Source organism: Carcharodon carcharias, chromosome 7, assembly GCF_017639515.1.
Source record: "Carcharodon carcharias isolate sCarCar2 chromosome 7, sCarCar2.pri, whole genome shotgun sequence".
In the NCBI taxonomy this organism is placed as follows: domain Eukaryota; kingdom Metazoa; phylum Chordata; class Chondrichthyes; order Lamniformes; family Lamnidae; genus Carcharodon; species Carcharodon carcharias.
Window position 1 is genome coordinate 117,579,100 of NC_054473.1, and position 20,944 is coordinate 117,600,043.

The 20,944-nt window shown below is 40.1% G+C and overlaps 1 protein-coding gene across 3 annotated transcripts in view; it reads left to right on the plus strand.

The window, feature by feature from the left end:
* amfra (autocrine motility factor receptor a) overlaps positions 1 to 20,944 on the plus strand; it is a 71,761-nt gene that overhangs the window by 46,865 nt on the left and 3,952 nt on the right. For 2 of the 3 annotated variants that reach the window (XM_041191484.1, XM_041191486.1), the window contains 5 exons: positions 570 to 760; positions 3,812 to 3,915; positions 4,786 to 4,920; positions 5,021 to 5,104; positions 17,493 to 17,680. In XM_041191484.1, coding sequence (XP_041047418.1) covers positions 570 to 760; positions 3,812 to 3,915; positions 4,786 to 4,920; positions 5,021 to 5,104; positions 17,493 to 17,680 — 702 coding nt within the window. The remainder of the gene's footprint in view (positions 1 to 569; positions 761 to 3,811; positions 3,916 to 4,785; positions 4,921 to 5,020; positions 5,105 to 17,492; positions 17,681 to 20,944) is intronic. The other variant, XM_041191485.1, reaches the window with a different exon arrangement.

Below are 20,944 nucleotides of genomic sequence, written 5' to 3' on the forward strand. Positions count from 1 at the left end.
AGAGTAACATGAGCAATCCACAATTTAAAAGAGAATGACCTTTGACAAAGGATTACAGAAGCTTAAACTCTGCAGGCCAGAGAGTTGGTTAAGTAATGACCTAATTAAGTTATACAAGATACAGATAAGTGAGCGAGTGTTTCTTTCTGGAAAGGTTAAGAGGACTACAGGGCATAAATTTCAACTTTTGGGGAAAAAGCATTAACTCTTGGACTAACTTCAGGACAATGGAAGCAGACATGGTAGGGGGTTCAGTACATGGATGGATGCCAGATTAGTAAGAGCACTAGAGGAATAATGAGTCTAATAAGCTAAATGACCTTTTGCTCTTAACTTTTTCTTTTTTAAAAGAGAGCACCTATTTTGCTATTTACAAATGTATCATTGTGCATTAATGTGGTCTACATCTCCATGAATTTACCACAGATTATATTCCATCTTTGTCAGTTTGATATTAGCAATGCCTCAGAACCCATCAAGTAACTTCGTATTTAAGGTGGTTGATTGTATACTCTTTGTAAGGTTTTTAAGTACCAACTGTGACTGTTCATCTGTGGTTACATCACTAGCTCCTGTCTGCGTTCCTGGCTTGAGCAGGATACCTCTTGTCCCACCTGCAGAATGTCACTCAATATTAATGAAGACAACCATGCTGGCGAGCCTCGACAGCGAGACAACCTTGATGAGAATATCGGGCCTGTACCAGTTGTGGAGGGCAGGCCACATCTTAATCATCACAACCACTTCTTCCATTTTGATGGTAAACTGCTCATGTTTAATAAGCACTTCCAATAATCTTGTATACATTTTTTAATCCTCCAATAGCTGCCGAATTATTAGTTACCACATAGTAATTTAGGAGATTGGAGCAACAGAAGTAAAGTTTCATTCATCAAAAAGAACAACTTAAGTACAGGAAATGAATCCTAAAGGAGATGCAATATATATTTTGGTATTAATTGCTGGTGGACGGGGACATTGACCATGTTAGAGGGAAAGAACTGGAACAGGCTTTAAAGAATTTGTGGCACGTTAGAAATTAAAGATGTGAAGGGAAAGCTGGGTGCTGTTCCAAGTTAAGTGAGTGGATGAGACTGCCTACGCTATTGGAATTGCTAATTAATCTGAAACATGGGCAGAGCCCTGGGAATGAGTGAGTGCCTCAATCTCCTCACCTTGCCAATACTGAGCAAGAATATGATCTGCATGTGCTTAACACATTTCTTTTCCCAAGAGTAGATACAAGCTGAATTAAGCACTCTGATTCCCACTTATGTTGTTTGCATAGGATTCAACAAAATTATACGCAATATTGTACGTGCATAACTTGACTTGGGAGCCATGTTTAACTTATGAAGGGGATTGCTTAAGGTAAATTGTGATTGGGTCAAATGTTTTTAAAGAGGTCACAATTGGCAGTAGAACAGGGTTGGTACATAAGTGAAGTATGTCTCCTTCACCGTGCATTTTGTTTATACATATTCAAAACTTAATTAGACCAGCCATATAAATAGTGACTGCACGAACAGTTCAGAGGCTGGGAATTCTGCAGTGAGTAACTATCCTCCTGACTCCCCAAACCCTGTCCTCCATCTACAAGGTACAAGTCAGGATGGAGGACTCTCCACTTGCCTGGATGAGTGCAACTAAATAAATATTCAAGAAACTCAATACCATCCAAGGCAAAACAGTCAACTTGACTGGCATCCCATCCACCACATTCACTCCCTCCACCATCAGCACACAGTGACAGAGGTGTGTACCATCTACAAAATGCATTGCAGCAATTTATTAAGACTTCTTTGACAGCACCTTCCAAACCTGCAACCTTGACCACCTAGAAGAACAAGGATACAGTTATAGACCATCCTGACTTTGAACTATATCACCATTCTTTCACTGTCCCTGGGTCAGAACCCTGGAATTCCCTCCTTAACAGCCGCATGAGCGTATGTACACCACATGAACTGCAGTGGTTCAAGAATGAAACTCACTACGAGAGCAATTAGGGTGGGCCATTAATGCTGGCCTTCTCAGCGATGTGCCTGTCCCATGAACAAATATTTTTTGAAAATCACCATGTATCCAGTCACTATATTGGAAAATGTAGTTAGCACGTCAGTCACTTTCAGGACCCAGGCTTGATTTGTATCACAGTAACCTGTTAATTACTTCCTACCTATCTCTTATGTGTGATACAAACACTCCACAATCTTATAAAAATAACTGTAGCATAAAACTGAATGAGATCATACGAAATAGAAGCAGGAGTAAGCCAATTGGCCCATCGAGCCTGCTCCAACATTTGAGAAGATCATGGCTGATCTGATTGTGGCCTTAAATCCACTTTTCCTGCCTGCCCCCAATAACCTTTGACTCCTTTGTAGATCAACAGTCTGTCTAACTCAGCCTTGAATATATTCAACAACATAGCATCCACTGCTATCTATCGAAGAAAATTCAAAAGACTAATGACTTTGAGAGAAGAAATTCCTCCTCCTTTGTCTTAGATGGGAGATCCCTAATTTTTAAACTGTGCCTCCTAGTTCCAGATTCCCCCACAAGAAGAAACATCCTCCCAGCATTTACTCTGCCAAGCCCACTCAGAATCTTATGTTTCAATAAGATTGCCTTTCATTTTTCTAAGCTCTAATGAGAATAGGCCCAATCTACTCAACCTTTCCTCAAAACAACCCCTTCATGCCAGGAATCAGTCTCGTGATCCTTCTCTGAACTGCTTAGGATGCAATTATATTTGCCCTTACGTAAAGGGACTGAAACAGTACACGGTACACCAGATGAGGTCCCACCAATGCCCTGTACAGTTGTAGCAAGACTTCCCTATCTTTATACGCCATCTCCCTTGCAATAAAGGCCAACATTCTACTTGCCTTCCTAATTACTTGCTGTCTCTGCATTCTAACTTTTTTTGATTCATGTACAAGGACATCCGGATCTCTTATACTGCAGTATTCTGCAGTGCCTCTCCAATTAAATAACCTGCTTTTCTATTCTTCCTACCAAAGCGATCTCACATTTTCCCACATTATACTCCATCTGCCAATTTTTTGCCCACTCACTTAACCTATCCACATCCCTTTGCAGACTCTTTGTATCCACCCCACAACTTGCTTTCTTAACTATCTTAGTATCATCAGCAAATGTGGCTACAATACAATCTCTACCTTTTTCCGAGTGATTGATATAGATAGTTGTTTGGTAATACAGAACTTAAGTATTGCTGAGAAAAGAGACATCGTTCAAAATTTTAAACTTTGAATTTGAAAAAAGCTTGCCAGCTAACTGTCCTTCACCAACTGGTGCATTCTCCATGGTAACAACTCTACCAATCAGAGTCCACTTGCCAATCAATTAGCATTCTCTTCTGAGACATTATAAATTTGTTGTTTCCCTTACATTGGTATTCTGGTGAATTGTCCTGATGAGTGCAAGACGAAAAGCTTTGACAAAAAATGTATTTTTTTCAGTAATACTCATGAATATAGATTGTAAATAGTTGAGGCCCCAATACTGATTCCTGCGGCACCCAACTAGTTGCATTTTGGCGACCTGAAAATGATCCATTTATTGCGACTGTTTTCTGTTTGTTAGCCAACCCTCTCTCCATACTAATATATTATTCCCCAACACCATAAAGTGCGGTAACTTTTATGTGGCATCTTATCAAATGCCTTTAGGAAACCCAAATACACTCCATCTACTGGTTCCCCTTTAATCCACTCTGCTTGTTACATCCTCAAAGTGCTCCGATAAATTTGATAGCCTGATTATTGCTGTTGATACATTCCAGGATCTCGGATTGCCAGTTGGCTGCCTAGTTTCTCAGTAGAAGTAATGCACACTACAAATATCCTTGGCATTGCACAGGTGAACAATTCTCAGCTAAACGCTATGGTAAGTCCAACTGAAGAATACACGATGTAATGTCATTATTTATTTCCTAAAGTAGCAATCAATAATGAGCCTGGCATCTGTGGTGTCTTAGTAACATAGAGCAGATTGCTATATGAATATTTTTGCAGTGTAGGGTAATAAGAAAAACATGGAAAAAGCCTGGAAGCTCTCTGCCTTTTGCTGCTTCCAATCTTAGCTAAGCAGTGTGTTACAGCATGGAGATTACTATTGTTTTTTCTGCCTTTTCAATTTCCTCATCAAATAAAATCCATAGGTTAATGATCGTTCCACAGGATTGTGACTTAACTATACTGTTGTAAAAAAAAAAAGGCCTATTTTGCTAAATGTTAACACGTGAGATATCGGTACACATAATGGTGTCTTCTAGTCAACTTTTTGCTCTGTTTAAGCTTTTGAGCTACTGATTGAGTCAATCTAGGGTACATGTTTTATGTTGAACCCGTGCTGTTGGAGCATCAAGGTCCACATTTGTTTAGTTTAATATTTGGAGATCTGTTTAAGTTGTGGACCTAGATATTGTCAACTAACTGATTCTTTGCTGTGGTATCCTGTTGAGCAGCTTTATCTTGAGCAAATTTGTGATAAGACCACTGAGATGGGATAGAGATAAATTGATCCGAAGATCGTCAAATATGGTGTACTTCTGTCTTTACTAAGCCTCTCATTTGTTTGATTCTCCACAGACTTCAGGCTTTGCAGCTTTCCTGCTGGTACTATTAATTGAAAATTGAATGTCTAATTGTTTGTACAAGGAAATACTGTCCTGATGATATGGTGAGGGGTTAATGCAGAATTACGGAAATGTGTAGCCTTTCTCAAGTGTAATTATTGCATCGTTACTACCTACAGGCTCATCAGATCCAAGAGATGTTTCCCCAGGTTCCATATCACCTTGTCCTCCAGGATCTACAGCTAACGCGTTCCATAGAAATCACCACTGATAACATACTGGAAGGAAGAATTCAGGTCCCTTTTCCCCAGCAGGTTAGTCTTTTTGTTTACATGCTTTTATTTAATAGTATATTAATTTAAACTTCTGTTGTCCATTGCTCATCTCCCTGCCCCCTTCAATGCATTTCAACAGCGCCAAGAAAGTAGACCAGCATTGAATGGTCCAGCTGTGGAAGAGAATGATGGTCATTCAGGCGAGTCAAACAGTGAAGAACAGGTAAATCATATTTTGTAGTACACCTTTATTAAGCAGGACTTGGAATACTGCTCTTCTGTAGGAGGAAACTCTTCACGCACCTCTCTCATAATGGGGCAGGATGTAATAAAAATCTGTTCTTGATGGATGAGGTCTTGGTTTCTTTAATTGATATTCTAATAATCAGTGCTTCTTCAAAATTTCAGATATACCACCTTGTACAATGTTCTTCCTCCCTCATCTGACATTGCACTGTATTCAAGACTGATCCCATTGTATATAATGCATTCTTTTCAAAAATCTGCTCTTACTGATTGGCTTTTCACAATATTAATGATTGAATTACCTTCTGAAACTCCTATATTTGCATCAAATGGGTTTGTCATGTAATAGAGAAACATTGTCAAAACCAGACATCGAATACTATCCATTCTTGTCCTTTCTCTCTCCTGTAATCCTCAGGCTTATAAAAGCTAAGCTTGGTGTCACTCAGCAATATCTAAATTAGCTTTTCGTTTTTACAATTTTCAGCCTGGTGGTATCCTGCATTGTGTGACCCTAGTCTTTTATCTTAGCATTCCAATATGAAAAAAAGTATTCCACTTTATTTTTGCAATTGCAAGCAGTTGTGGTCAGGCACTCTAAGCACATGATTGAACTTTCCTAAACTGTTCAGGGTCTTCATTAGTGCCTGTTCACTATTGCCAAGCTTCAGCAGCCCACTAGCACCAAAGAGCCCATTGCAAAGCAGTGTCTTAACTTTTTACAGCCACATCTTTTATTTCAAACATTTCTCTCCTTTTAGTTGATGTTCTGTTGGTATTCTCCAGCTGGGAGGATAATCCAGTTGTGTTTCCAAGAAATCTGTATTGCCTGCGCAGTTCTTTTCTTGATCTTGCACAATTGTATTGCGTTAAGCATTGTCCAAACTAAACTCTGATCAACTACATTTAAGGTGACAAAAGATATTAAAATTGGTGTTTGCTATGTACGGAGAGTTTTCATCAGCTATCTGCAGCTCACATGATACATCATATCACCTTGAAAATGACACTAGTCCTTGTACAGGAAGTCAAACCATAAGCTTTTAATTACTGTGACAATGGTAGACCGATCCACAATTACTTACAACCAATTGCCTTTGAGCACATTGCCTAAGTATCCCAAGTACAAATCTACAACAGATTTAGGATGTGGAACTTTCTTACATGTAATAGACTGTTGTTAAATAGAACCATTTTCTGAAATTGGACACTCATTGAGACCTGCCTTTATTGGCACTGACACGGCCTGTTTAACCCAAGCTGTAATCAAGTAATTAAAAATGTAGTTCCTTCAGGTTTTAGTAATTTTACCCTTTGAAACTTGACATGGCAAATATGAATAGAAGGCATCCTGTGTTGCAACTCTTTTGCTTGTCAACTGCCTAAGGCGTTCCAAAAATAAATCCTGAATTTCTACACTTATTCATGTTTTAGCTTTTCTTTCTCAAAACACCCTGCTTTAATTTGTGAAAAATGTAAGGCTCAGTGAAACTGAGTTCAGATAAATGCTCTTTTAACTGAAATGCTAAATATTTACTTCCCATTAAATGTTGATTTACAAATCTTAATTCGTACAAGTCTGAATTAAGATGCCAAAAAATACAATGTCATCCTTTCAAAAGTGTCACCTTGTGGATGGTCCTCCCCTGTTATTTCTTATGCTGTCTTTTGTTGAGGGACAAATGATTCCAGCATTGAAACAGTTGTGCTGTGATTCATTAGTGGAATGCATGTGTGTTAAAGTATGGTTTTATGCATAATAATAGCAACAGGTTGTATTTATATTAACATTCTTAATGTAATAAAGCATCTCAAAGTACACAGGAATGATAAGATCAAGATCAAAATTTGACACGAGGCTGCATGACACAATATAAGGGTCAATGGCCTAAAGCCTGTTCAAAGGAAGGTTTTAAGGTACATCTGAAAGGAGGTAAGAGAGGCAGAGAGGTTTAGGGAGGGCATTCCAGAGCTGAGGCTTAGACTGCTAAAGGCATGGCTACAAATGGTGGAACAATTAAAATTTGGAATGCTCAAGAGATCCCCACATCCACAACATGTGGCTGAAGTTGTAGACCCTGATTTGTCCCTTCAGATTCCTTTAAATTCTATAAGCAACCTCACAAGATCCTCTTGTTGTCCTACCTCCTAAATATGAAAATATGGCACCTAACTGTCCTAATATTTCAGTGTTAGCTAACCAGATAGTAGGAGGTTCAATTTGTGAACTGTCTAAGTCTCCCTCTACCTCACTTTCACTGTCTCTTTCATCCTCCACTATCACCTTACAGCCTGACATACCTGCTCTTTCCTATCTGCTTCCCTACAATGGTATCGTTTTAACATTGATATGACTGTTGATTCTTTTTCCTGTGATCTAGGGTATTTAAGAAATAATTTACTAACCCTCTTAATTATCTTGTATGGGCCTCTGAACCATGCTTTCAGATGTTCCCCCTGTAATGGCGATAATGCTAACACTTCATTCCCTGGTTGTAATGTTCCGGTCATAGCTTGCTTACCTGCCCGTTCTTTCATCTTTGTTTGAGAAACTTTAACATGTTCCTGAGCCACTTTGAAGGCTCCTGTGAGGCCTTCCTGGAACGTGGATACATAATCTAACATAGAGGATTTAGCCTTCTCTCCTAAAAACTTCTCTTTGATTAATTTCAGAGGGCTTCTTATCTAATTTCTGTAAATTAAGCGAAAAGGGCTAAAACCAGTAGACTCATTTGGCCCTTTGTCCCAATCATGGGGACATTCATGACAGTGTGCTTTGATCATTGTTTTGAGAGTTTGATGGTAACTCTCTAAAGTTGGAACTTTGATCCGACTGGATCTCTATCAGTAATCCATATAGAGTTTTTAAAAAATTGGGTTAACTTCTCTACCAGTACTTTAGCTGTAATTATCCTTAAAAGGATAGCCTCTGGAAATCAATTTGTCATACCCATAATAGTAAAGATATACTAGTGTCTAGCTCTTGTTTTTATAATAGTCCCACACAGTCTACCCCACTGAATGGTTCCTCAAAAACTGGTATGGGAATTAAGGGTGCCGGTTTGATTGCATGTTGTGGTTTTCCTACCATCTGGCATGTATAGTATGTTTTACAAAGCTGCACACATCTCATGAATACCTGGCCAGTAAAACTGCAGATTTATCTACGCTTGAGTTTTCTGTATCCCTGAATTTCACATGCTCCCTGTAATATTTCTTTACAATATTTCGGTGGTACCACTCCCTGACGAACAAGCGTCCACTCCCCATCTGCAGGTCTGCGAGGAGGCCTCCACTTCCTCATTAGAATTCCATTTTGACCATAATATTCTGGAACTTCCTCAGCTTCAGTGACAGTTTGGGCTGATTATGCTATCTTTCTTAACTCTGGATCAGCTTGTTGAGCCTCAACTAGGAAAGAATTGTTAAACATCTCTTTCAGATTATCTAAGTCTTTAAAGGAAGTTTTAGCCAGCCAAATATCTGTCTGTGTTATCACTTTGGCCTTCGATGATGGACTTTGCTTAGCCATTGCTTCGGTCATCACACACACAGGAAAAATCCCTGGAACCTTTTCCTGTAACTGCTGTCTCTTGAACCTCATTTGGGCTTTCTGTAATTGTGGGAGAAGCTACCACCTTCACTCCAGGTCAGTCATTTTCCCGGAATAAATTAACTCCATTTACACGTAACTTTTGAACACCCCCTATCATCACTGCCCCAGACATTAGGTCACACTCCAGGTTCACCCAGTAAAAAGATTTGGGTATATGCACCCCACCAAAACCATTGGCTAAAACTTTGGCTTTTAATGCGCTCTCTGGTGGGAAATTATGCCTTTCCCCAGCAAAAGTATTTGGGTGGCTCCCTGTGTATCTCAGTATGATTATAGGTTTATCTGTCTCATTTGAGGGATAAGGGGTTAGTTTTCCCCTCGACAAAAATGCTTTATAACTCTCATGTATCTTGTTCACCTCTCCTGAACTCTTAGCAGTATTCACACTCTGATTCACAGTTGCAATTAACACTACAACTTGATCTGTTGTACTTTCAGTCAGGGTTCCTTTTCCTGAGTCGCCCTTGTGTAGCTCAATAAGTCCCATAGATTTCCCGCGCAACCACCAGCACTCTGCACGAACATAATCCCACCTTCTTACAATGGAAACACTTAGGCCTTCGAATATCACTTCCACCCTTGCACCTTCCTTTTTTACCTGAGGAGTTGTTTCTGGGGTATTTCCAGCTGTCCCTTCTTTTCCCTTTATTACTTGCCTTCCTTTCACCTCCTCACCGCCTATCCTTCTCGGGTTTGTGGGGGTAACAGAAAAAGGGTTTGGATTTATGGACCAGCTGATAATCGTCTGCCATTGTGGCTGCCTGCTTAGCTTTTGCTACCTTGTGGTCTTCATGGGTTCTAACTACTGGAGAAAATAAATTTTTAAGTCCTTTCAAGAAAATTATTTCTCTAAGAGCTTTATATGTTGCCTGTATCCAAAGGTCAAAATTATTCTGCTTTACCCTCAAATTCAATATAGGTTTGTCCAGGCTGTTTCCCTATATTCCGAAATTTCTGCCTGTATGCCTTGGGGACTAACTTGTATACACGCGAAATAGCCTTTTTTTTTACTGCATCCTAATCCTCAGAAACCTCTTCTGACAGCGATGCATAAAACTCATGAGCTGTACCCACCAAGCTAATCTGTCAGAACAATATCCAGATTTCTTTTGGCCATTTCATTTGCTTAGCCACCTTTTCAAACAAAATAAAGAATGCCTCTACATCCCTTCCCTCAAACTTTGGGGGTGGGACAGGTGGTGCTTGCACAAATTTAAACATCTCCACACTGGGCTTTGGGTTGGAGATTTTTTCATCATCAGAACCTTCAGCATCTGAGGCCTCTTTCTCTTTTTTAAAGTCCAGCCTTCTAAGCTAGTATTCCCTTTCTTGTTCCTCTCTCTCCTTTGTCACTCTTTCTTTACTCTTCTCCCTTGTCTGAAATTCCAGTTCCAGTTTCCTAAATACTCTTTCTCTTTCCTTCCCTTCCTCTTTCTTTTGCCTGTAGCCTTTACAGTTCCAATTCTTTCTTTTCCTTTCTTGTTTGCCACTAATTCAAGTTTTTTCATTTGCAACTGAATCTTAGCAAATTCAATTGACTCACCCCCTGAAGTACGTGGTCTGTCTGGTATCTCTTCCAATTTCAAATGCCGTGCTTTTACTTTAACTATGTCTGCTTTCCTTGCCCCTACGAGTAATTCTAACTCCAACTTATTTACCAATTCAGTTAGCTGAGTCTTGGCTACTTTTTGTAAACCAGTCAGGGTTACATTTTCTATCTGTTGAAAAGTCTTAGCAACTTCAGCCACCATTTTAGTTTACCAATGTATAAGCAACCTGGTCTCCACTCTTTTAACCCTTACCAATTATTATTCTGCGTCCAATCACTTTAATTGATGGTCCGCGTTTCAAATCCTGCAAGTGCTTCCAATTTATATTATGACCGGGATGGGAGGAGTGTGTGAATTATCAAGCCCCACTACTTTGCAAGCGTCCCATTAATTTAATTTAAACGTTTAACTATCTATCTCTTCCTAAAGAATTCCACCAGCGTGCGTGCACACAACAACACACACAGACAGCCAAACAAAGGACAAACAGAGTCTCTCTGCAGATAGGCTTTGGAGGTTGGGCATTATAAAATAAAGGATAAAGTCCACAGGATCTCAATGTTGTCAAGCTGGAGTTCCCTCGTGTGAAGATGGGCTGCTGGTCCTGGTGGATGTCTGGAAGTTCTCACCAGCTGGTCCCAGCTTTGCGGTCCAAATGCAGACTAGTTATATTCAGATGAGGGCTCTCTGGCTACCGGTTTATAGCGCTACACAATTTTAGGCAAGGTAGAGAGAGTGAGCCAGCTAGGGTAGCCTTCCTTCATCAGCTTGTACCCCAACAAAATTGCATGCAAAACAAGCAGGCTCAAGTTTTTTTCCTCTCACCAATGTGATTTCCAGTAAGTTACCAACCTTCCTTTTCAGTTTTTTTTTCCTCCATCAATTAGTGATTGCAGTTCAAAACAAACAACCAGATCTTCCTCAAGTACCATAAAGGATAGGTGGTTTCTTGGAAGAGGCCTGCTCGCTGACAGTTCAAAGGTGAACGTATGACTTTTTGGATGCTAACCTGAGATTTTTTTTTTCTTTAAAATGCCCAGATCATACCATGTCCCTCCATTTTGTAAAATCAAATTCAATCTTGAGAGAGATGATTCTAACATCACTTAGCTCTGTCTATCGCATGCTGCTTCTACTGTTTGCCATGCAAGTAGCCCTGTGTTGTAGCTTCACCAGATTGACACCTCGTGTTTAAGTATGCCTGGTACTACTCCTGGCATGCCTTCCACTCTTCTTTGAACCAGGGTTGTTCTCCCCCACCTCCTCCAGTTTGATGGTAATGATAGAGTGGTGTATATGCCAGGCCATGAGGTTACAGATTGTGGTTGAATACAATTCTGCTGATGGCCCAAAGTGCCTCATGGATGCCCCAGTTTGACTTGCCAGATCTGTTAATCTATCCCTTTTAGCATAGTGGTAATGCTGCCAGACAGAATGGAGGGTATCCTCAATGTGAAGACAGGACTACTTCTCCATAAGGATTGTGTACTGGTCACTCCTACCGGTACTGTCATGGACAGATGCATCTGCAATTGATACGTTGGTGAAGATGAGGTCAGGTATGTTTTTTCTCTCGCTGATTCCCTCACCACCTGCTGCAGACCCAGTCTAGCAGCTATGTCTTTAAGGACTTGGCCAGGTCAGTCAGTAGTGGTGCTACTGAGCCACTCTTGGTGATGGACATTGAAGTCCCCCACCCAGAGTGCATTTGGTACCCTGCCATCCTTGGTGCTGCTTCTATTTGGTGTTCAACATGGTGGAGTACTGATTTATCAGCTGAGGGAGGGTGGTTGGTTTTAATCAGCAGGAGGTTTCCTTGCCCGTGTTTGACCTGATGCCATGAGCATCCATGCAGTCAGGAGTCAATGTTGAAGACTCCCAGGGCAACTTCCTCCTGACTGTATACTACTGTGCTGCCATCTCTAGTGGATTTGTTCTGTTGGTGGGACTGGGACATTGTAAGGTATGATTTTGAGAGTATGCCTATATCAAGTTGTTGCTTGACTATTCCGTTGGATTGCTTTTCCATTTTTGACACAAGTACCCAGGTATTAGGAAGGAGGACTTTGCAGGGTCGACAGGGCTGGGTGTGTCATTGTTGTTTTTGGTACCTCATCAATGCCAAGTCTGGTTTAATTCATTTTTGACTTTGTAGCGGTTTGATACAACTGAGTGGCTTGCGAGATAATTTCGGAGAGCATTTAAAAGTCAGCCATATTGCTGAGAGTCTGGAGTCACATGTAGGCCAGACCAAGTAAGGATGGCAGATTTGCTTCCCTAAAGGGCATTATTGAACCAGATGGGGTTTTTACACCAATTGCGCTGGTTTCATGGTCACTATTATAGAGACCGGCTTTTAATTCTAGATTTTTTTTATTAATTGAATGTAAATTCCACAAGATGCTGTTGACATCTTGTCAACAAGATCCCTTGTTGGGATTTGAATCCGTGTCCTCAGAGCATTAGCCTGGGTCTCTAGATTACTAGTCCATTGACCTTACGAAATAAATAAAGGACATAGAATAATCCTGGATCATTTTAATTATCCCTAAAAAAAACTGGCAGAAAGTAGCAAAAACATTACAAGGTTGGGAGTTTTGTGCAGTACTCCTTTCTTATCTAGAGTTAGAACATTGCTGGATCTAGATATGAGAAATGAACCAGAACAGATCATTGAGCTATTTTGACAAGAGCAGCTAGCAGTAGCAATCACAACATTATAGGGTTTAAATTAAAGATTGAAAATACATAAGTAAGACAAAGACCAAAGTAATAAATTGGGGGGAAAAAGCTGATTCTACAGGATGAGAATAGAACGAGGGAGAATTTGCTGACAGGAATAAAACAGTGGGAAATATTTAGTGTTGATCAATACATTTGACAACCAATTTAAAAAAAAGGGCAAACTAGACAGTAATGACAGACTATGGATGTTTATAAAAAATGAGGGTAAAATTGAAACTAAAGTAAAAGGCACACACAAAGTACATAGACAACAAAAGAGATGATAAAAGGGAATATAAACAGGTTAGGAAAGCTGTCAATAAAACCATTAGCAAGGGCAAGAAAAACTATGAAATTAAATTATCACGGAATATAATTAGTAAGGTATTTTAAAGATGCAAGTAACAATAGAAAAATCAGGATAGCATAAAGCGATACGCATGTTAAGCTCATGACAAAATATTAACTAATTATTTAATTGAGACTAACATGGTGCACGTGACATTAGAAGAAAATGTAAACAAAAAACATGTAAGATGAGAGCATAATTGATGAACGATTCAAACTTGGAAGGTAAAATCCCAGCCTGGGTGGATTGTATTTGCACGTATTAAAGGAAGTTAGGGAAGAAATAGCAGATTTATGTGTGAATTATTTGATAATTGAGGATAATTTAGTAGATGTAATGTATTTGGATTTCCAAAGAAGTCTTTATAAAGTATCACATAGTACATTAATGATTAGGATCAGAAAATATGGAGTTGGAATAATGGATAGCAAAGTTGCCCAAAAACACAAACCATATTGCGGTTAATCGTAGTTTAACCAGATTAGCAAATGGTGGAAAGTTCAGTAGGGTTGGTGCTGGACCTACTGCCCACTAGTTACAGAAAGGTTTTGGAGTACAATTGCAAAATTTGCAGATGATATTTGTGGAGATTTGGTTAATACAGTGGAGTGCGTGACAAAATGCAGCAAGACTTTAGTAAGCATGCAGAATGGGTGTGCAATTGCCATTCAATATAGATAAGTGTGAGCTACTACATTTTGATAAGAATGCGGTGTCTCACTCAGAAAATAAATGTCTAAATGGGGTTGAATAACAGGAATCTGGAGATTGATACGCAAATCACTAAAGTAGGTGCACGAGTTAATAAGGCAAGTTTTAAAAAATCAAAGCATCAGGGTTCATTTTTAGAGGCAGAGAAGTTGTTAAGCTTGCATAGAACCTTGGCTAGACTATAATTGAAGTATTGCAAACCATTTTAGTCTCCATTTCATAAAAAGCACAGCGAGGCACTGCAGAAGGTGCAGAGAAGATGTATACTAGAATTATATCAGAACCGAGAGGTTATATCTATTGGGAAAGATTTGAACAGGCTTGGGCTTGTTTCCAGAAGAAGACTCTGATAACTCGATAGAGTAGTTCAATATAATTGAGACCAGACCTGGAGTCATAAATATTAAGGCAGTGACTGATACATTCAGTGGAGAAATTGAGAAAACTTGCTTCATTCAGAGTGTACCTAGAATCTGGAACACTCTATCACAAGGATTAATTGAGGGGCATAGCATGAATGCATTTAAGAGGAAGCTAGATAAGCACATGAGGGTAAAAGGAATAGAAGGATTTATAATGGGGTTAGATGAAGAACAGTGGGAGAAGGCTTCTATGGAGCATAAATAAGAGAATGGACCTAGTGGGCCACTTTGTCTGTTCCTGTGCTGTAAATATTTTGTAATCCTTTGTGACCTGATCACATCCATGTTCACATGAGATAGCATCACATCTTTAGACTGAAGAGTAGTGACTAATGGATAATTTTAACAATACCTCTATTGATTTATATTTTCACTCTCATCAAACATCTTGCTTTCCACATTCTTAGGAATATACTGTATAAGGACCTGTACCATATCAATAACTTGAGGTATTAAACCAGTTTTCTTAATAACGAGCTCTGTTTTTGTTGAGCGAATGAGATCAGTGTAACTCCTCTATTTGGCTGTCAACAAAAATACCAAAACAAAAACAGAATTACCTGGAAAAACTCAGCAGGTCTGGCAGCATCGGTGGAGAAGAAAAGAGTTGGCGTTTCGAGTCCTCATGACCCTTCAACAGAACTGAATGAATATTAGAAAGGGGTGAAATATAAGCTGGTTTAAGGTTTGGGGGGGGTCGGGGGGGGAGGGGGGGTGGTTGGTGTGGTTGTAGGGACAAGCAAGCAGTGATAGGAGCAGATAATCAAAAGATATCTCAGACAAAGGAACAAAGAAGTGTTGAAGTGGTGATATTATCTAAACGAATGTGCTAATTAAGAATGGATGGCAGGACACTTGAGATACAGCTCTGGTGGGGGGTGGAAAGACTAGCCAGGCATACAAGATTTAAAAATAATGGAAATAGGTGGGAAAAGAAAAATCTATATAAATTATTGGAAAAAACAAAAGGAAGGGGGAAGAAACAGAAAGGGGGTGGGGATGGAGGAGGGAGTTCAAGATCTAAAGTTGTTGAATTCAATATTCAGTCCGGAAGGCCGTAAAGTGCCTAGTCGGAAGATGAGGTGCTGTTCCTCCAGTTTGTGTTGGGCTTCACTGGAACAATGCAGCAAGCCAAGGACAGACATGTGGGCAAGAGAGCAGGGTGGAGTGTTAAAATGGCAAGCGACAGGGAGGTTTGAGTCTTTCTTGCGGACAGACCGCAGGTGTTCTGCAAAGCGGTCCCCCAGTTTACATTTGTGGTCTCTCCAATGTAGAGGAGACCGCATTGGGAGCAATGAATGCAGTAGACTAAGTTGGGGGAAATGCAAATGAAATGCTGCTTCACTTGAAAAAGGAGTATTTGGGCCCTTGGGCGGTGAGGAGAAAGGAAGTGAAGGGGCAGGTGTTGCATCTTTTGCGTGGGCATGGGGAGGTGCCATAGGTGGGGGTTGAGGAGTAGGGGGTGATGGAGGAGTGGACCAGGGTGTCCCAGAGGAAACGATCCCTACAGAATGCCGCCGGCAGGGGGGTGAAGGGAAGATGTGTTTGGTGGTGGCATCATGCTGGAGTTGGTGGAAATGGTGTAGGATGATCCTTTGAATGCGGAGGCTGGTGGGGTGATAAGTGAGGACAAGGGGGACCCCATCATGTTTCTGGGAGGGAGGAGAAAGCGTGAGAGCGGATGCGTGGGAGATGGGCTGGATATGGTTGAGGGCCCTGTCAACGACTGTGGGTGGAAAATCTCAGTTAAGATTTAAGTTAAGAGGACATGTCAGAGGAACTTTTTTTGAAGGTAGCATCATCAGAACAGATGTGACGGAGGCGAAGGAACTGAGAGAATGGGATGGAGTCCTTGCAGGAAGCGGTTTGTGAGGAGCTGTAGTCGAGGTAGCTGTGGAAGTCGGTAGGCTTGTAATGGATATTGGTGGACAGTCTATCACCAGAAATTGAGACAGAGAGGTCAAGGAAGGGAAGGGAAGTGTCAGAGATGGACCACGTGAAAATGATGGAGGGGTGGAGATTGGAAGCAAAATTAATAAATTTTTCCAGGTCCCGACGAGAGCATGAAGCAGCACCAAAGTAATCATCGATGTACCGGAGAAAGCGTTGTGGGAGGGGGCAGGAGCAGGACTGGAACAAGGAATGTTCCACATACCCCATAAAGCGACAGGCATAGCTGGGGCCCATGCGGGTACCCATAGCCACACCTTTTATTTGGAGGAAGAAGCACCACCCTTGTTGCATATAATTGCTAATGGACTAAGTGAAGTCTTTAATTATCAGTGTGCCTTTGATCCTTTACTGTTCAGCAACAGCTAATTCCCATGTTCTACAGCAATCTTAAATAAAATTTAAACATGTTTTCCTGTTGCAGGACTAATTTTTTGACCATGTATCCATGTAATTGTTTATAGATTCCCTGAAGCTTAGGAACCATAATGTACCAGCATGTTTTAATTACTTTCTCTCACTAAGTTTGTGGTTATTTCAAATTGAAACCCACCGGTCCTTTAGGGTCAGTCTCAGTTCAAAAGTTAAGTTGTCACTACTTTAAAATTAAATCATGCTTCCCTACTTAACAAACAAAGGCTAACAATATGAAGACAAATAATTGACACACTGTCAGTCTGATTAACTCATTCCTTTTAATTTCGATTGACTTTTCTTAATGTTCAGGCCTCCATAATAGAGGAAGATCCCTGGTCCTACATCTAGCGTAATAGCTGATTCAAATTTGCGAAGTTGTCACATTGTGCAAGGCAAAGCCTACCATTTTTCACCTACTCAAGTCATTGACAATGCATTCAGATGAAATAAAAGTTAAAACTGCAGTTATAGTAATACTTAGCATGTTAGTGGCTTCTGCAGATTTGAGCTTTCCAACAAAGTGTTCATTCATTTATCTGTACTTTTCATAATTATAGTTTTACTATGAATCAGCTTGAATGTCACTGTGCATGGTTAATGTGGCAGTGTCTTCTTTACATCCTCAGACTGAGCATCCAGCCCTTGAACTCAGCCAAAGTGTGGAAGAGACATTTGAAACTGGCGCTGAATTTCCACAAATTGATGTTCCGACTGAGGACTTCGAGGCACGGGGAAGTCGCTTCTCAAAGTCGGCTGATGAGAGACAACGAATGTTAATGCAGCGTAAAGAGGAACTACTGCTTCAAGCTCGGAGGTAGGGGGCTATTATGGGGTGGGAGAAATTTGTGTTTAGGGCCTGATTGATAACCAGTAGGACATTCGGTCATTATGGGGAATACCTGGATACTTGTCCAACATGTATAGGATTGTTGAGCAATTTTGGAAAAAAACTAATCTCATTTGAAAATGTTAATCTGTTATTTTGGGTCCTAATGTCATGTTTAATTGATATGATTACATTCTTGTCTTAACAAAAGGTGAGAGTGTGTGACTGAACACCGTGAATGTTTTTAGCTGTTTTGAGAGCCAGCTTGGATTTGTAAATAGTAGGTCATGCCAGACAAACCTGATTGAATTTTTTGAGCAGGTGACTTAAAGCAGTGAAGAGTTTGTCCGGATGTTACTTGGATTTTCAGAAGGCATTTAATATGGTGTCTCATAAGAGATTGTTAGCTAAGCTTGAAGCTCATGGAATTGAAAGCAAATTATTAACCTAGTTATGAAAATGATTGTGAGACAGGCAACAGGATCAGGTAATGGGCAGTACTTTAACTGGCAGGATGAAACTAATGCGTCCTCCAGGGATCTGCTCAACTATTTACCATATTTATTAATGACTTAAATGATAGAATAGAAAGAAAACATATCCAGCTTTGCAGATTACACGGTTATCTGGTATTGTAAACAATGTTTATAGAAGCATAAAATTTTGCAGGGATAATAATAGGTTAAGTGAAAGGGCAAATGAGACATGTGGATTTCAATGCAGCCAGTTTGTCAGATCATCCACTTTTGGACCTAAAAAGGATAAATAAACATACTTTGCACATGGTGAAAACAATAGAGGTCCAAAGAGCTTTGGGGACCCATGTACACAGATCATTAAGTATCATGGACAGGTACAGAAAATAATCAAAAAGGCTAATTAATAAAATGCTGGCCTTTAGATTGAAAAGAGTAGCATACAAGAGGGTAGATGATTTGTTATGTCTATACAAAATTAGACCACACCTGGAGTACTATGTTCAGTTTGGGGCTCAAGCAGCAAGTTATATTTATATAATGCAATTAATGTTATGAACTGTTCCAAGATGCTTCACAGGAACATTATAAAGTACAGCACTAGCCATGTAAGAAGATATTAGGTCAAATGACCAAAGGTTGTCAAAGATGTAGGTTTTAAGGAGTGTCTTAGAAGGAGGAAAGCAAAGTCAAGAGGTGGAGACGTGTAGGGAGGGTATTGCAGAGCTTGGGATCGAGGCAACTGAAGGTCTGGCCATCAATAGTGGAGCAGTTAAAATTGGGGATTCACAAGAGACCAGAATTAGCTGAGCGCTGATACCTTGGTTGGTGGGCTGGAGGAGGTTACAGAGATAGGGAGGGGCGAGCATGGAATGATTGAAAACAAGGATGAGAATTTTAAAATCAAGATGTTGCTTGACCAGGAGCCAATATAGGGGGTGATAGAAGAATGGGAGTTGGTGCAAGTTAAGACATGGGCAGCAAAGTTTTGGGTGACCTCAAGTTTATAGAGGGTAGAATGTGGGAGACCACACAGGAGCGCATTGGAATAGTCAAATCAAGAGGCAATGAAGGCATAAATGATTTCAGCAGCAGATAAGCTGAGACAAGGGTGAAGTTGGGTGTGATATTACGGAGGTGACAATAGGTCGTCTTAATGATGGCACAGATATAAGGTTGGAAGGTCAACTGAGGATCAAGTGTGATACCAAGGTTGCAAACAGACTGACTTAATCTCAGATTGTGGCTACGGAGTTGGATGGAGTCAGTAATGCGGGGACCGAAAACAATTACTTTGGTCTTCACAAATTTAATTGGAGGGAATTTCTACTCATCCGGTACTGAATGATGGATAAGGAATCTGATAATTTAGCTACAGTGGACAAGTTTATAGAGGAGGTGATGGTGGGGTACATGTGAATAAGGCTGTGCCTTTGGATGATGGTGTCGACAGTCTACCTACAGATGAGAAACAGGTGTGGCCAGATATAGATCCTTGGGGGCTACCAGAGGTAAAGGGAGCAGCAGGAGAAGCCATTACAAATTATTATGGTGATTAAAATTAGTTAGGTAAGAATGGAACCAGATGAGAGCAGTGTCACCCAGCAGGACAACGGTGGAGAGACATTGGAGGAAAATAGTGTAGCCAATCCATGTCAAAGGCTACAGACAGGTTGAGAAGGATGAGGATGGAAAGATACCTCAGGGAGGATATATTGGCTCTGGAGGCAATGCAGCATAGATTTACTAAACTGATACCTGGACTCCGAGCGTCATTAAATAGCATGGCAATTTTGGAATTTTAAGTGATTTTTATCAAAGTTTTCAAGATAAAGTAGAACGGATAGGGTCAATAGAGAAACTATTTCTGCTGGTTGGGGAGCCTAGGACCAGGAAGGATAGTCCGAAAGGCCTTTCAGGAATGAAGGTGGGTCACACTCGCAAAGGGCAGTGGATGTTTGGAATACTGTTCTGAAAATGGCAGTTGATGCAGGGTCAGTTAATTTTAAATCTGAATGAATAGATGTTTGTTAAACTAGGGTATTGAGAGTTATGGGGTATATGAAGTTAAGTCACAGATCATCCATGATCTCTCTGAATGGTGGAACAAGCTTGATTAAATGATTGTTCCTATTTCTTGTTCAAGATTGTTTGGTACATATTTTTTAAATGCTGAACAGAGCCCCTTTAAATTCATGCAGCATTATGTCAAGTGGTAGTAAATGAAGAAATGGCTGGAAAAGTAATGAAAACTAAACCACACTGAATTATAGCAATGCTGTGGTGAGCAACAGGACATCTAATCCTGCTATTAGACACATCACAAATTAACAAGTGTTTTTTAAAAAAAATTAATTCTTAATCTTGACGCTCAGCAGCTTCATAACCCATGCACTGTGGGCCTGAGCCAGTCTGTGTTCCAATCTTCTGCAAAAAGCAATTTTGTCACCTGTTTCCTGTGTAAAATCTTTTTGCAATCAAGTATTGGACAAAGTTTGTTTGCTGCAAGGAGAGAAAAGTTTTATTTCACTGGTGACAACAGCTAAAGAGGAAATCACAAAGGCTGAGGTTCTGGGCTGTTAAGCAAATACTTATTCCTACCCAGACTGTCCCAGAAACATTTGTAAAAGCACATTAAAAATAAATTCAAAAAAGAATTGGTCATCAACTTGTATTTATATTATACCTTTAATGTAGTAAATTGTCTCAAGGCTTCACAGAAGTATTATCAATTAATTTGCCATGGAGCCAGAGAAGGAGATGTTAGGGCTAATCG